General features: G+C 44.5%; 1 protein-coding gene across 1 annotated transcript in view; it reads left to right on the forward strand.

Moving 5' to 3' along the window:
- Positions 1–16,386, forward strand: part of Ten-m (teneurin transmembrane protein Ten-m) — a 557,921-nt gene that overhangs the window by 539,993 nt on the left and 1,542 nt on the right. Inside the window, exons 7-18 of the mRNA XM_076375489.1 lie at positions 683–853; positions 2,795–3,103; positions 4,355–4,644; positions 4,947–5,193; positions 5,662–6,036; positions 6,497–6,832; positions 7,344–7,551; positions 9,731–9,757; positions 11,416–11,632; positions 12,111–12,946; positions 13,122–15,427; positions 15,620–16,352. Coding sequence (XP_076231604.1) covers positions 683–853; positions 2,795–3,103; positions 4,355–4,644; positions 4,947–5,193; positions 5,662–6,036; positions 6,497–6,832; positions 7,344–7,551; positions 9,731–9,757; positions 11,416–11,632; positions 12,111–12,946; positions 13,122–15,427; positions 15,620–16,352 — 6,055 coding nt within the window. The remainder of the gene's footprint in view (positions 1–682; positions 854–2,794; positions 3,104–4,354; positions 4,645–4,946; positions 5,194–5,661; positions 6,037–6,496; positions 6,833–7,343; positions 7,552–9,730; positions 9,758–11,415; positions 11,633–12,110; positions 12,947–13,121; positions 15,428–15,619; positions 16,353–16,386) is intronic.

Raw genomic sequence — 16,386 nt, forward strand, 5'->3', positions numbered from 1 at the left:
TAAGGCGTTGCTGGAACAGATGAAGTATTGTTGGGACCCTAATTTACACTTATATTGTTGTAACTCCATTATTTCTCTTTGGCTAGTTAAAATTCATATAATCTGCCATATCCTGACTTATATTACAAACATTAAATTTAATTCCTCATATTTAAACTCTTTCTCGATGACAACGTTACCGTTCTGTAACTTCAAAACGAGTTAATTTCATGGTAGAATGAAAAACCAATTTTTTATATGGATCACTCTTTACTAGACTTGTTTACTGTACAATAAATTAGAGTACTCCATAAATAACGTAGATACGTCCTGTTCTCTTCTCAAGAAGTCTCAAGTACAGAATCTATTTATAACCAACAATCACTTCAGCAGAAGTTTCCTCATATAAATACCTTCTAATTTATTAAACAATATGATCCATAATAGTCTCTGCTCGAAAACAAAGAGAAACATCAAAATAGCCTACTTAAAATATGAAAGTTCACTCGAATCGATTCACCCCACCTGCTCACACATCCTACGCCCCCATCCTGTACATTTATACTACCAAGTGTACTTTATATACTATTCTTATAAACAAATGTATTATACTCTAGACATCTTGTACTGTATTTAAGGTCAAAGTGACTCTGCATTCGTCGTACGATGGTTAAATCATTAATAATTGTGCTTCCCGTTCCAGTTTCCAGCATAGTGAACCGTTCATACGAAGGCACGAAAGCGTGCACGATGGTGGTCGGCGAGAACACGGACACGAAGTCGTTGACGTCGGAGCCGAACAAAACGTCCTCGTCAACGGTGACGTCGTCGTCGCAGTCGACCAGCAGGACGCGGCAACAGACGTCCTCAGGAGGTAGTATTAACCCATCGGCTAGCATGTATGAGCACGTGTACATTCGTAAGCGTAGGGACACGTTTAACCAGCATGCGTTGCACCAAATTCTCGCACCCCCCTCGAGCCCCGAGGAGCTGCCAGTGACCGAGGTAACCGAGGACGCCTCGCGATCCAGGCAGCAGGCGATCCTCTCGAGCGTGGATCGTCCCGGTAAGGTTGTGCATGAAACGGAGCATGCGGATGATCCCCTGGTGAAAGGAACCACAGGCCACACCGACACGGTAGTCGAAGACGTGCTCGAGTCGTCGGGATCGACGGCTCCCTCGGGGACAGTGCTTGCCGTGAATGTCTCTGACCCTTCGATTACTAACTACTCGCACGACCGTTCGACTCACACCACTGTCGCTCTGGACCTCGCCTCTCCGTCCTCTGTCTCTGTCGCCTCTGACCCTCCCCCTGGAACCGATCGCTCGATCGATTCTTCGCCCCCCTCTTCCGTTTCATTTAACGAACCGGCAAACCGGCCTTTCGAGACTTGGCCCGCGTTAAACGACCAGCAACCAGAGCCCGCTGCCACTACTGATCCAGTTACCCTGGAGAATCACGGGGAAGATACCGAAGTAGTCTCGATCGGTGAGTTTACCGAGCCCGCCGACTCGTCGGGTAACGCTAACGCCGCTGAAAGTTCAGACGCCTCCTGGGGCCAGGACCCCAGGCACACCTCGCCCGATGTAGAATCGAAGAAGTTTGGTGAGGGCGTGAGCGCTGATGCTGGATCGATAACAGAGAGAAGTTTGAACGAGGAAGCTAGTAGCGTTAGTAGTAACGTAGAACTGGTAGATGCAGAAGTAGAAGCTGTAGAAGACACTACGATTGTAGAAGCTACGACTTTGGTCACGAATTTTACCGAGTTTGACCTCGTTGCGGATTCTACTGGATCCTCGAACGTAAGTAGCTCTGAGTGGGGTGGCAACGAGGATGAAAATTCGACGCCGTCGCAAGTAGGTTCTAGCTCGGCGGAATCTGTGGAGGAGACGAGGAAAGAGGGAACTGGTGACGGGAGTTCGGAGGGAAATATTGTAGACGGAGAACAGAGTCACAAGAATGGCGGTGAGAATTTTTCGGACGTCGTGAAGGAGACGCGGGAGCTCTCCAGGGAAGAATCCTCGTCAGAGTCGGATAGTTTGCCGAGCCACGCGAAGAGCTCCGAGAAATCCGAGGAACTCCAGCGGGATTATCCTCTGCCGATTTATAATTACGGGCAAGACGAAGTCGAAATCGTAAAGCTCGGTCATAAGAGCGATACCACTGTAAAGAGTAAACCGAGCTTCGGGAATGAGGTGAAGCTGAACGACATCCCTCGAACGGTGCACAGTGATCTACGAGTGATCACCAGGGAAGAGAGCGACGAAGAGTTCCTTCGAGAGTTCGAGAGGAAGTTCCGCGAGGATTTCGAGCAACCTGTCGAAGAGACCACTACGAAGGCACAGGATCCTCCCAGGAAGCTACACAAACCTGACAACCTGAAGCCTGCCGAATCTCCCTCGGTGACAGAGCCTTCGCCAGTGGTTCAACAGGTGAAAATCGTTGAGGTACCAGTTCAGCACCGTGAACCAGCACCTCCATCAGCGGCGTCCTCGTCGCACAGAGTGCTCGTGAATATAACAATAGCTTCCGGAGACTCAGCTTCCTCGAAGCCGCTTTACGTCCTCTCCGTCTCTGTGCCCACGAGTGGGGACACCGACACGCAGCCTGCTGGAGTTCAAGTGCACGAGCATGACACGAACCAGGAAGCAACCGTGGCAAAGACCAATTCAGCCTCGATGGAGGCAAACGATAACCGATTGCCTCCTCCGCCACAACCACCATCCTCGCCTCCGCCACCTATTTGGGCTGGAGGTGAGTGCGAGTGTTCTTGTCCCTGCATGGGCTCTTCGTCTGACGAGTGGGATAATTCAGCGATCGACGAGAATCTGAACTTCTACTCGGAGATGGACAACTCGAGCCTCCTGGCGGACGAGTCGTTGGAGCAACCTGGAAAGACTGCAGATAAGGCTGAAGAGGAAAGGAAAGGGTCCTCTGTGAGTGACGATTCGGTAAGGGATGGCGGTAGCACGAGCACGAGCACTGAGAGCGATTATTTCTCGACGACAGAGGAGAGTAGTGATTCTACTGAGGGGACCAGCTCGAATTACGAGGTTCAGACAGAGTCGATGTGTTCTGGGACAACCCCGTTACCCCCAGAACCCACTATACTGATTCTGGAAGGTGAGGCCCCGTTTACGATTGCTCTCAAGCCTCTTCTCAAGCTAACTACTTTCTACTTTTACTGTTCTTCTACGACTCTGGTGTTTCTCTTCTATTTTTTTCTCTCTCTTTTCTTCTTTCACTTCCGCTGATGCTGGCTGCCTCTTTGCTTGAATCAACGCGTAACGAACCGCGAACGTCCATTTATCGCGCTCGAAAACTTCGCTGGCTGGAACGTTGATTGTAGCCTGGTGTTTAACGTGGTAGTGGGCACGGTAGAACCTTTTGCAATGCTGTAATGTTGCGCTGGTTGCATCGTGGAGCAGATATAACCGTGGTATTTCCTAATTAGCTCGTACACGAAATGTTATGAGAACGTTATTGGTGGATATAGTTTTACGCTACGTGGTAAGAATTCGGCGGAGAGAGTTTAGAAAGAGAACCGACCCATATTTTCTGGGGTATGCAGTAAAGAGATGCACGATAGAAAAAAAGTACAGAATATTGTGACTGCAGTTGGATGGTTCTTGCCAGACGCATTGATAAGGATGCGTTGGAGCATGATTAGGATTAGGATCCGAGTTGCGATTAACGCGATTAGTGATGTGAGATTTAATACGAAGTCCGTGGCTGTCGTGACGTTCGCTGACGGCAAGCTAGCTAAATACACAGCTACGCAATTTTTAAATATCGCGCTTTGTATTTGCATACGAACGGTCAGTTTTCTCGAGGGAAATATTCAGGACTGGAATGTACAGTGATGGTTGAGAAAAAGAATGAAAATTAAAAATACAACTCAGAATTGAAGTGAAGTTTTCATTTAGAGGAGATTATAATTATGGTAAATTACATTCTCACTTTGCACAATTGCAATTTATGGTCTGAAGGCCATGGCTACTTGAACTTATGTCTAAAATTAAGTAACAATTTTCTGAGATCATATGATGACTAAAGAAAAGTCAAAATTGTATAGATAATCTGTATAGATAAACTTTTTTTATTCAATTATTCAAACAAAAAATTGATTTCGTTTTCATATTTTTCACAATCATTTGGACACTGATTCTGCTTCTTCAAAAAGAATTTTTGATGTATTCTCCATGCAAAATCTAAGAAAATTATTTTTCTGTAAAACTTTCAGCGTTTTTAGATCACAATTCGTAAATCAAGAAGCAAGCAAATGTTCGAAAAGAATTGACATCCCAAAAGAAAACTGATCTCAAAGAATCAATTGAACCACCTTACTGATACTTGTCTTTTACGATTCACCAGGTGCGAGAACCTTCCCCGCCAGGTCTTTTCCACCTGACGGGACGACTTTCGCCCAGGTCGCGCTGGGACAAAAGCTCAGCAAGGAGATCCCGCCATACAGTTACTGGAACATGCAATTTTACCAGTCGGAAGCCGCGTACGTGCGATTCGACTACAATATCCCACGGGGTGCTAGCATCGGTGTCTATGCCAGGAGAAACGCGCTTCCCACGCACACGCAGTACGATCTCCTGGAAGTGATGAGCGGCTTCAAGGCTAGGACAACTCGGGCGTCCCATGTTAGTGTTATTGTATGTGCCACTGCCCCATTTTTCATTTTCTTTCTATTGATCGTAGAAAGACTGCCGCGTCTCTGATATTATTCGAGATCAAAGAACTAGGTTGCTCTTTAATCAGAAACTTCTTCAAGATTTGTGTTCTATTTTTTTTATGATAATATTCAGAGCAATCATCTTACTTTTAGTATATCGTCGGGGTTTCAAGATCGTTTTTTTTTTCTATTTTTTTTTCTTTGGAAGTACGTGGACCTGTAGTGAAAGAAATTACAAGTATCATTTTGATTGTTTTTAATACACGTCGTGTGTCTTCTTAGCCTTCCATCAAGAAGGAAGTGACCCATTACATGGAGCCTGGGCATTGGTTCCTCTCGTTGTATAACGACGACGGAGATCCTCAGGAAGTGTCGTTCATAGCGGTGATCGCTGAGGATATGACACACAACTGTCCAAACGGTTGCAGTGGCAAGGGAGAGTGTCTGCTCGGTCACTGTCAGTGCAATCCTGGCTTCGGTAGCGAGGACTGCAGCGAGAGCGTTTGCCCTGTCCTCTGCAGTCAACGTGGTAAGTGAATATTAAGAAATTATATAGGATAATCAATTACAAATGGCAGAAAATTAAGTAGTGGTTCTAGACATCAAAATATAAGACGAAACTAGTAAAATTTCTCTGAAACTCAGAAAAAATAAGAAAACTCTTGCTAATTCGAAGCTTGGGCCATAGAAAGTAGTGATCATCCACTGTCTCGACAGTAATTTTATTATTTTTTATTGTCGTCTTATTTTTAAACCTATAATCACACCTTCACACATTGGACACCGATGACCCATCCTTTGGATCAAGCCATAGCTTCTCATTACCTGAGAGAGTATGTGAGTTAATTTTATACCTAGAAGAATATTGTCAGCCACTGAGGACAGTCTTAGCAAATCCACTGATCTTGAATGTGTTAAATCTTCCTCCATCTGTAGCCAAACTCCAGACTCTCTTAGAGATCAGATATTTGAGATAATCAATGTCACTCGCTTGCAGGGGAGTACATAAACGGGGAGTGTCAATGTAACCCTGGATGGAAAGGAAAGGAGTGTTCCCTGCGGCACGACGAATGCGAGGTACCTGACTGTAACGGGCATGGTCACTGCACTAATGGCAAGTGCAATTGCGTGCGCGGCTACAAAGGAAAGTATTGCGAGGAAGTGGACTGCCCGCATCCAACTTGCTCGGGTCACGGTTTCTGCGCGGAGGGCACCTGTATCTGTAAAAAGGGGTGGAAGGGGGCTGATTGTAGTCAGATGGACAAGGAGGCGTTGCAGTGTCTGCCTGACTGCAGCGGCCATGGGAACTTCGACCTCGAAACTCAAACTTGCCTCTGCGAGCCTATGTGGTCTGGTGATGACTGTTCGAAAGGTGAGTCTTCTATTCGAGTACCTGATAAATCAGTGAGATAATTACTCCATAATCGAAATAGATGAAATATAATTTGCTTGAAGGGTTTAGGAAAATATCGACCCTCGTTAGAATTCTATTTTTCATTTGAGAGTAATAGAAAATAATATTCTTGCTTACATTCTTATCAATTATTTATGATCAATTATGAAACGATGATACTTTTATACAGAAATTGATTCAGACAATTCCTGTGTTTCCAGGTTTCTCGCCAGTGACGAGTTATTCAGTTATATCGATTTTTGAACTCTTTATTAATAACCGTGTGTCAATCCTGATTCACTAATTTTATTCTAACTCGCCAGAAACGTGTCCTTCTTTTGCCCTGGCTTCTATGTGTCGCTTAAATGAATTAATGCCTCCAAAGACAGATCCTCCAGGACAGTGATGCGATTGAAGATTGTTCTTTACCTTTTTTCAGAATTGTGCGATTTGGACTGTGGCCCACATGGTCACTGCATGGATAACGCCTGCGACTGTTTACCTGGTTGGTCTGGTGAACTGTGTAATCTGAAGCAATGCGATCCTCGATGCAACGAGCACGGCCAGTGCAAGAATGGAACGTGCTTGTGCGTCACTGGTTGGAACGGGAAGCACTGCACTATGGCGGGTTGTCCGAATTCCTGCTCTGGACATGGACAGTGCAGGGTCAGCAACGATGGCCAGTGGGAGTGCAGGTGCTACGATGGCTGGGACGGCAAAGATTGCAGTATTCTTCTCGAACAGAATTGCGACGACGGAAGAGACAACGATAAAGGTATTGAGTGTAGCAAAAAGGAATTCGTAATCGTATTTCGCCTTCAAGTATATGATGAATAAAAGAAGTACAGTGAAGTTGGAACGGTACCAAGATTCAAGATAGTACCAGCTGACATTTTTTCATTTAGCAGATTAAAGTAAATATTCATTTCAGGGGGTATTATAAAGAAGTCATAATAATTAAAAGATTCTATTCTGAAAAATATCAATTTATACGTACACTTTTTTAATATATTTCAAGCATATCACTGAACTTCTTTCACATCTCATATGCAAAAGGAAGTTACAATTGAATCAAATTTTGAGACAAATTTTGATACATTCTTCCATGCCATGACTTCTCTCATCTTACTTACTAAGATACTTCTATCCTATGCACCCACTTTTAAAAGAAGGAACCAGCCATATGGCTGAATTGCTCAGAAAATCGACAAGTACACAAAAGATGCAAAAGATCGTGACCAATCCGAGGAAGGTCGACTCTAATCACACTGTCACGTACTTTGCAGACGGTCTCATTGATTGCGCGGATCCAGAATGTTGCTCGAGTCATTTATGTCGTGCCAGTCAGCTTTGCGTGTCGGCCCCAAAGCCGATCGATATACTTCTGCGAAAGCAGCCACCTGCCATCACCGCCTCCTTCTTCGAGAGGATGAAATTCTTGATCGACGAGGGCAGCCTGCAGAACTACGCCCGTCAGGAGACCTTCAACGAGAGGTGAGTTACACGGCAACACATAGCACAGAACGTCGAACGATTCTCTTTCGTTCTCGCGGCCGTTGTCATCGTTGAATAGTCCATCGTTATCCTCGCGGATTGCTCAGAAACTCGTGTACCACGATCGCCGATTGAACGTGTCCGTCCCGACTTTGATGTTACACGTCGCAGTTTACGTGTGTTACAGAAAACAGAAACTCTCTCGGTAGTCACAAACATGTACAAGGTGTCCAACGACAGGTGTCAGAAATTTTAAGGGATGATTCTACGCGTTAAAATAAGAGAAAAGTTGAAAATGATGAAATTGGATTTCAGGCTTCGTCTCTGCGTTGTTAAATTTTAATGATACGTCTAAAATATACGTGAAATGTATCTGGCTTGACTTATTCTACTGACAACGCTGCGTCTGACCTAACGTAGACAGTAGAAGTCGAGTCAGACACATTTCATGAGAACTTCAGACGTTTTTAGAGCAATTAATTACATTGAAATGAAGCCTTAAAGGCGATTTCGTTATTCTTGATTCTCGATCTATCTTGGCATGTAGAATAATCCCTTAATGTTTCTGACATTTGTCGTCGAACACCTTGTATACAGATTAATTCAGAATTATAGGTCGATTGAGCAAGAGATGGTGGAAAACATTATCTGTTTAATAAATATATGTCTACTCTCACTTTACTTTTGAATAAGAAGCCTTACAAAGTATTTACCTACTATAACCACAAGAGTAATACATCCATCTTTAATAATTTCTATTTAAACTTAATAAATAATATGGTACAGTCGTGCAATTTATGAGAATTTTACAAAACTTGACTGAAATTCCACGAAAACGAGTACAACAGGAAATAGCGTATTTTCTCTATAGACTCAAGACTCGCTAACAAGTTTATAGCGAGTTCGATGAACTCACTTTTTCACTTACTGTAACTAGTGAGATCAGACATACATATATTAAACAAAAATGTTTCTTTGGTCGTTGCCAGCCACCTCCTTCTCAATTACCCTGCAATTTTAAATTCCTCTACATATATTTAGACATATAAGTATATGCCATACACATATATAGACTGTTTTATAAATAATACATACGTCGTGCGAAGAGAATGTATGTCTTGAAGGGAGGTCTAAAGATTATGAAAGAGTGTAGCGGGCTCCCTGACCGGTGAAATATCAGGGAGATTTGTTCTGGCGAATGATCGATCGCAGCAGCCAATGTCCGCTTAGAAAATGAAAAGGCACGCGAAACCCTAGGGGCCCGGTAATCTTTAGCTGCCTCCACGCGTACAAGACACGCATACGCGTATCTGTACATCTATATATTCTATATGTCATATATTTATATACAGCTCGTTCGTACACGATATCATACAAGACACAAGAAGACGTTATACATAGATATGATATATTCTCTGCGTTGTTGTGACCCGTGTGAAATCACATCCCAAAAGTTTTATACATATGTTTGTACGTACGTGTGCGCGAGCGTGTGCCCTGCACTCAACCCCCGTCTCCATTCTATCTATCATTCTATCATTCTCAGCTCTCTTTCTCTCTCTCTCTCTATCTATCTATCTATCTATCTTTCTCTCTAACTCTATTCTTCTTCGTCTCTATCTGGCCATTCTTTTTACATTATCGATCGTATCGATACATGTACAAGCGACAGCCGCCATGCGATTTACTTTTCTATCACGTGTCCGTCCGAGCGGAGCTTGGCGTGAATGTGTGACTCTCCATGTTCGAGACTCGAGCTTCTCGCGCCTGTCATACTGATTAGGGAAGGATACTGTCAGTCGCGGAGCTCCTGCCGCGTCTCTGAATCCGTACCAGCGATTTTTCAACGATCCCCGCCGCGTCTAAATTCGCTCGATAACCGAATCTCTCCTACGCCCCTACAATCTTCCTAAAGGCAGAAGATTTCTGCTCTGATCTCTTCTATTTCTCTTCCTAGCCACTTTCCAATTTCTTCCTACCTCGTTTCACCCTCGACTGCTCTCCCTTCAGTCTTATACCTTCCCTTCCCTCTATTCTCTTTTTATCTCTCTACTGTCTCTCTCTCTCTCTCTCTCTCTATCTCTGAGCTTTCTCTCTTTCTTTCTATCTCTTCCGTCTAGTTTCGCCTTTAATCACATCATTTTAACTCGGCTCTGTTTTATCCGTGCTGCCCGGTCAGTATGTTCTGGAATCACTTCAACACAAGGTAAGAAAGCCACTACGTCGACGAAGCACGACTAAAAGCAAAAGATCTTAAACAGAGATAACGAAAGCGGTATTAAAGAAAAAAAGAAAAGAAAAAAAAAAGAAAATAAAATGGAGAAAGAAAAAGTAATCGGTTGCAAAAGTACAAGTTCGTTCGTAGATTGTAAGCGGTAAAGATAGCTGCTGCTGGTTTGACGATATTTTCGTGCATATTTGATATATCATGTGTATCATAAACATGTTTGACATATACTTTCCTGCATCCGATCGCCAAATACGGGTTGCTCGCGCGCGTTCAAGTTGCATTTCGAGAACGGGCCTCCTCGCGTGATTGCCGACACCTGGAGCGAATAATCGAAAGTTGTCGACAAACTAAAGGACCATCCTCGAAACGTTGCGACGCGTCGCGACGACCGTCCTCCTGAAAAATATATAATAAGCTCACTAGAAAAGAACACGCACACTTCACCACAGACCACCCTCGTCCCCTCATCATTGTTCGACTCTCTTTCTCGTTGCATGGTTTGGTTACCTTATTATTCCTACGTTGTCTTTCGTGCCTTTTAAGTTGAGCTTCAGAACTTTGTGTTACTCGTGTATATGTGTATGTATATCGTAATGTTACTAGCAGTCTGTCCTCTCGACCCGACGCGGTTCAGTGCCAAAGAGGCACCGTGTCTTCGACCAACATGGCGTTTTCTTGCCCCAGGTTCGACCCGTCCGCCTAACGAGAAACTGGATTATCGACGTATCAAAGGTGGATGGGATTGTCGTCTAGTTTAATTACCTCTTTAGCACTGAAACTATGTCGTGTCGAATAAGTTCTACCACGAGTTCGAGAATTTCAGATATAGCTCGTACAAGCACGGTATAGAGATTGGCCGAACGAACAGGTGCCATCGCGACGAATTAATCGAGAAATCTCTGTCCCAGTTGCATTCGAATTTTTGAAATTGTTACCCTAGGAGCGATTAAGTGGCGGAGTCTTGATCGAAGCAACGGCACGTGTTCGGTCTGGAAGACTTCTACTTGGAGACACTGCAAGAGACAGTATGAGAACGAAGACTGTACAGGGTGTTTCAGGATTTCTGGTCGAGCTGGGTCAGTATGTTCTGTAGCCAGAAATAAATAATCGTAATACAAATATGGGTTCATGAGAGTACTTTAAAAATAGTAAAGAAAAATAAGGAGACACAAACATTTTTATTAACTAGAAGTATTTTTATTACTGTTGACTCTAAAAGTGGGTAAAATTGCCACTAAAAATTCATCTATAAAGAATTTGAAAAATAAATGAGATCACCCCATAAAGATGAATGGAATGATATAATAAATTCCCTAGCCAACAAACTAGCCGAACTAGTTATCCTTTTCTTCACTTTTCACCCTCTTCTATTACCATTTTTGAACAGAATACTCATGGCTTGTATTTATGCATTATTTTCTTATTTCTATCCACGGAATATATTGGCGCATGTTGACCAAAAAAATGGAGGAGCAGCCTGTACAGCACTACAGTAGATTGAAATTAGATTAGATGATAGCAGTTGCTTTGTTGTTAGTGGTGCGATCGAGCACGATGGATAAAAAACAATCACGTTAGTTCACTACGAGCGACGTGACTACTATCGGATCATTAACGTTATTATTCCCTGACAGCCGATCGGCCGTTGTTCGCGGTCGCGTTGTCACGCATCTCGGCACCGGTTTGATGGGAGTCCGAGTTAGCACGAGTACACCCCTGGAGGGCTTTACCCTAACGAGAGACGACGGCTGGTTCGATCTGCTAGTGAACGGTGGTGGTGCCGTCACCCTGCAGTTTGGCAGATCGCCCTTCAAACCACAAAGTCACATTGTCTTTGTACCGTGGAATGAGGTAGAATCACATCCGTAATCTCTATCATTCGATAATCTTTTGCATACTAATTCGCCTGTTTCTGTTAAAATGGACAACAGAGATATGTCTGAGTTGTGAACACGAAATTTTATAAAATTTCGCCTCTAAATTTTAGTCTTTGGGCAACTCCAATTATTGAAATGATTTTGTTACTTTCAAATATTTACAGGTATATTAAAATATAAACTGATCCAAAAAAGGGACTCTTTCTAGTTTTGAAATTTGAAAATTGCTGGAGAAGAATTATACTATTACTGAGTTAAATTTTTTTATGATCATAGCTTCTAGTTTTGACATTATGTTTGCCTTTAAATTTACTTTGAATTTTCAATCAGAGTCCTCTTATGACTCTTCAAATATTCAGTAGTAATAGTTAGTATGCAAAGGGTTACCAATGTCATTCACGAATCACGTAGGACCCAAGAAAAATGGTCTAACAAAATCCTCTGACTCGAAGGTGGTGATCATCGACAACATCGTGATGAGTACCGCAGAGGAGAAGCAACCCTCTCATATCCCGCACGCGTGCGCCGCTCACGACTACGATCTGATGAAGCCAGTAGTTTTGGCGACGTGGAAGCATGGATTCCAGGGAGCGTGTCCCGACAAGAGTGCCATTTTGGCCGAGTCCCAAGTGATCCAGGAAAGTCTGCAGATACCTGGCACAGGATTGAATCTGGTCTACCACAGCTCCCGAGCAGCGGGCTATTTGTCCACGATACAGCTGCAATTGACTCCGGAAGTCATACCGCCAACCCTTAATCTAATCCACTTGAGGATCACCATCGAGGGCATTCTGTTTGAGAAGACGTTCGAGGCTGATCCGGTGATAAAGTTCACTTACGCCTGGAATCGATTGAACGTCTATCGACAACGAGTCTACGGCGTCACCACAGCCATGGTCAAAGTGGGCTACGAGTACAGCGACTGTAAGGACATCATCTGGGACGTGCAGACGACCAAGCTGAGTGGTCACGATATGTCCATCTCTGAAGTCGGCGGCTGGAACCTGGACATTCACCATAGGTATAACTTCCACGAAGGCATTCTGCAAAAGGGAGACGGTTCCAACATCTACTTGAAGCACAAGCCAAGAGTCATCCTCACTACAATGGGAGACGGGCATCAGAGACCATTGGACTGCTACGACTGCGACGGGCAAGCTTCCAAGCAGCGACTTCTTGCACCGGTTGCTCTCGCCACAGCTCCAGATGGCTCCATCTTCGTTGGTGATTTCAATCTCGTGAGGAAGATACTTGTCGATGGCACTGTTAGAACGGTCGTTCGTCTTAAGTAAGTTTCATATTGATTTATAATTAATAGATACAGAGTGTTCAACTAGACCTTAAATTAAGAATAACTGACTTGCAATTAAATATCTGTTTGAGTCTTTCTCAGACATCAAAAACAGTAAAATTGAATTTCAAAGAATTCAAAATTAAATAAATCAACTTTTATTCCCTTTCAGTGCTACCAGAGTTTCCTATCGCTACCACATTGCTCTCAGCCCATTGGATGGCTCTCTCTACATCTCCGACCCAGAATCGCATCAGATCATTCGCGTACGCGACACAAACGACTACTCAGACCCAGACCACAACTGGGAAACGGTGGTTGGATCAGGAGAGAGGTGTCTTCCAGGTGACGAAGCTCATTGTGGTGATGGCGCACTTGCAAGAGACGCGAAACTCGCGTACCCTAAAGGAGTCGCTGTGTCAGCGGACAATGTACTTTATTTCGCTGATGGAACGAATATCAGGATGGTCGACAGGGACGGTATTATCACCACTGTTATTGGTAACCACATGCACAACTCTCACTGGAAGCCCATCCCCTGCGAAGGTACTCTGAACGTCGAGGAAGTCCACCTTCGTTGGCCTACAGAGCTGGCCATCAATCCTCTAGACAACTCGTTGCACATGATCGACGATCACATGGTGCTTCAGTTGGCTCCAGATGGTCGCGTCAAGGTTGTTGCTGGACGTCCACTTCACTGTGCCTCGCCGTCTTCTTCGTTTGATACAGAACTCGCGACCCATGCCACTTTAGTGATGCCTCAGAGCATTGCGTTTGGACCCTCTGGGAACTTATTCATAGCAGAGAGCGATTCTCAGAGGATCAATCGTGTAAGAGTAATTGGCACCGATGGTAAGATCTCGCCGTATGCTGGAGCAGAGTCCAAGTGCAATTGTCTGGAACGTGGCTGTGACTGTTTCGAGGCTGATCACTATCTGGCGTCCACGTCCAAGTTCAACACCATATCTGCAGTAGCTGTGTCCCCCGACGGCGTGGTTCACATCGGCGATCAAGCCAATTACAGAATTCGATCTGTGATGGCGAGCATCCCTGACGCAAGTGGAGCCAGAGAGTACGAGATTTATTCTCCTGATACTCAAGAGATATACGTGTTCAACAGATTCGGCCAGCATGTGGCTACCAAGAATATTCTGACTGGAGAAATGGTGTATCAATTCACGTACAATGTCAACACCAGCAATGGTAAGCTCAGCACAGTGACGGATGCGGCTGGCAATAAAGTGTTCTTGCTGAGAGACTATAGCAGCCAAGTGAACTCGATCGAGAACACCAAGGGACAAAAGTGTAGACTTAGGATGTCCAGGATGAAGATGCTCCACGAACTGAGCACACCTGATAATTACAACGTCACGTTCGATTATCATGGACCGACTGGTCTCCTGAAGACTAAATTAGACAGCACGGGTAGGAGCTACGTCTACAATTACGACGAATTCGGCAGGCTGACTAGCGCAGTTACTCCAACTGGGAAGGTGATCAGTCTGACCTTTGATCTCAGTCTGAAGGGAGCAGTCGTTAAGGTGGGACAGAATAGTAGGAAACCCATCTCGATGCTAATTAAAGGATCATCGGTGGTAACGAAAATTGGCGAAGCTGAACAAAGAACTACGGTTCTCGCTGATGGATCTGTTGGACAGGTCACTCCATGGGCGCATACCATCAGCACAGACACTTTGCCCTACTCGGTGCTAGCTGAGATCGAGCCGCTGCTGGGCGAGAGTTACCCAGTTCCCGCTAAACAGAGAATCGAAATCGCTGGAGATTTGGCGAACAGGTTCGAATGGCGATACTTCCTTCGGAAGCTGCAGGGTAACAAGAACCGAGGCAATTCTAAGTCCGTTGCGCAAGTTGGTAGGAAACTTCGCGTTAACGGTGAGATCCTCCTCTCTCTCGAATACGACAGAGAGACTAATAGCGTAGCTGTGTTCATGAAAGACGTGGAGCTTCTGAACGTCACGTATGACAGAACAGCGAGACCAATCAAGTGGGGACCGAGGAATGGAATTTTTGCTGGCGTGGAGCTCGAGTACGATCGCTTCAGCAGGTTGACCAGTTGGACCTGGGGCGACATCAGCGAGACATACGGCTTCGATAGGGCAGGCCGACTGTACGAGATCAAATACAGCGACGGTACGTCGATGATTTACGCGTTTAAGGACATGTTCAGCAGTCTTCCACTGAAAGTAACGACGCCAAGAGGAAGTGACTATTTGTTGCAATATGACGAGGCTGGAGCGTTGCAGTCTCTGACCACTCCTAGAGGACATATCCATGCCTTCTCGCTGCAGACTTCCTTAGGGTTCTACAAGTATCAGTATTACTCACCGATGAACAGACATCCATATGAGATTCTGTACAACGACGATGGGCAGATACTGGCCAAGGTGTATCCACACCAAAGTGGCAAGGTCGCCTATGTCTATGATCACAATGGAAAATTGGAGACTACTCTTGCTGGTAAGTAATGTGCATCGTTTATAAATTTTGTTAAAGAAGAAGGTTACAATAGGATACAAAGGTCCATATTCTTTACAGAATGAAGATTCAAAGGCCTTATAGCCACAAATAAACTCTCTATTTATATTTATATTTACTCCTCTGTTTTACTTTATATTACATCTACTGATTTACAAACTTCTTCACGAACAGGGCTGTCCTCAATCCACTACACATATCAAGAGACAACCAGTCTGGTCCACAGCATCGATATCAACGAACCGAACTTCGAGATGCGAATCGAGTACAAGTACCACGCTGGTATCGTCACAGACGAGAAGATCAAATTTGGTAGCAAGAGCGGCTTAGATAACGCGCGTTATCGTTACGAGTACGACGGAAACGCGCGGATATCAGGCATTGAAGTGGTCATCAATAGCAAGCAATTGCCTCAGCTACGCCTGAAGTACAATCAGAATCTCGGCACGCTGGAGGGTGTTGGCGATCTCAGGATCTATAGAAACCTCTTCAACAGCTCCGCGATGCAAGACAGTAGCAAACAGTTCTACACAGTGACCGACTACGATGAACATGGACGCGTGAAGACTGTCCTAATGAACATTCGAGCCATGGACGTGTTCCGCATGGAACTCGAGTACGACAATCGAAACCGTATCAAAGTAAGAAAACTGTCAATCGGCAAGGACTCTAACATGGAGAAGATAACGTACAATGTGGATGGCCATTTGCTGGAGGTCGCTGATAGAGAGAACGGGTGGCAATATGCATACGACGAAAATGGTAATGTGATTGGAGTCACTGAGCATAACGAGAAGATAGCGTTAGGGTACGACAGTGGAGATCGCGTTGTTCAATATGGTGACGTTGAGTTCAACTCCTATGACGGACGGGGATTCGTCGTTATTCGAGGAGAGCACAAATACAGGTTTGTGTAATTTCTTAATGTCAAGTGTCCTATC

Source organism: Calliopsis andreniformis, chromosome 3, assembly GCF_051401765.1.
Source record: "Calliopsis andreniformis isolate RMS-2024a chromosome 3, iyCalAndr_principal, whole genome shotgun sequence".
In the NCBI taxonomy this organism is placed as follows: domain Eukaryota; kingdom Metazoa; phylum Arthropoda; class Insecta; order Hymenoptera; family Andrenidae; genus Calliopsis; species Calliopsis andreniformis.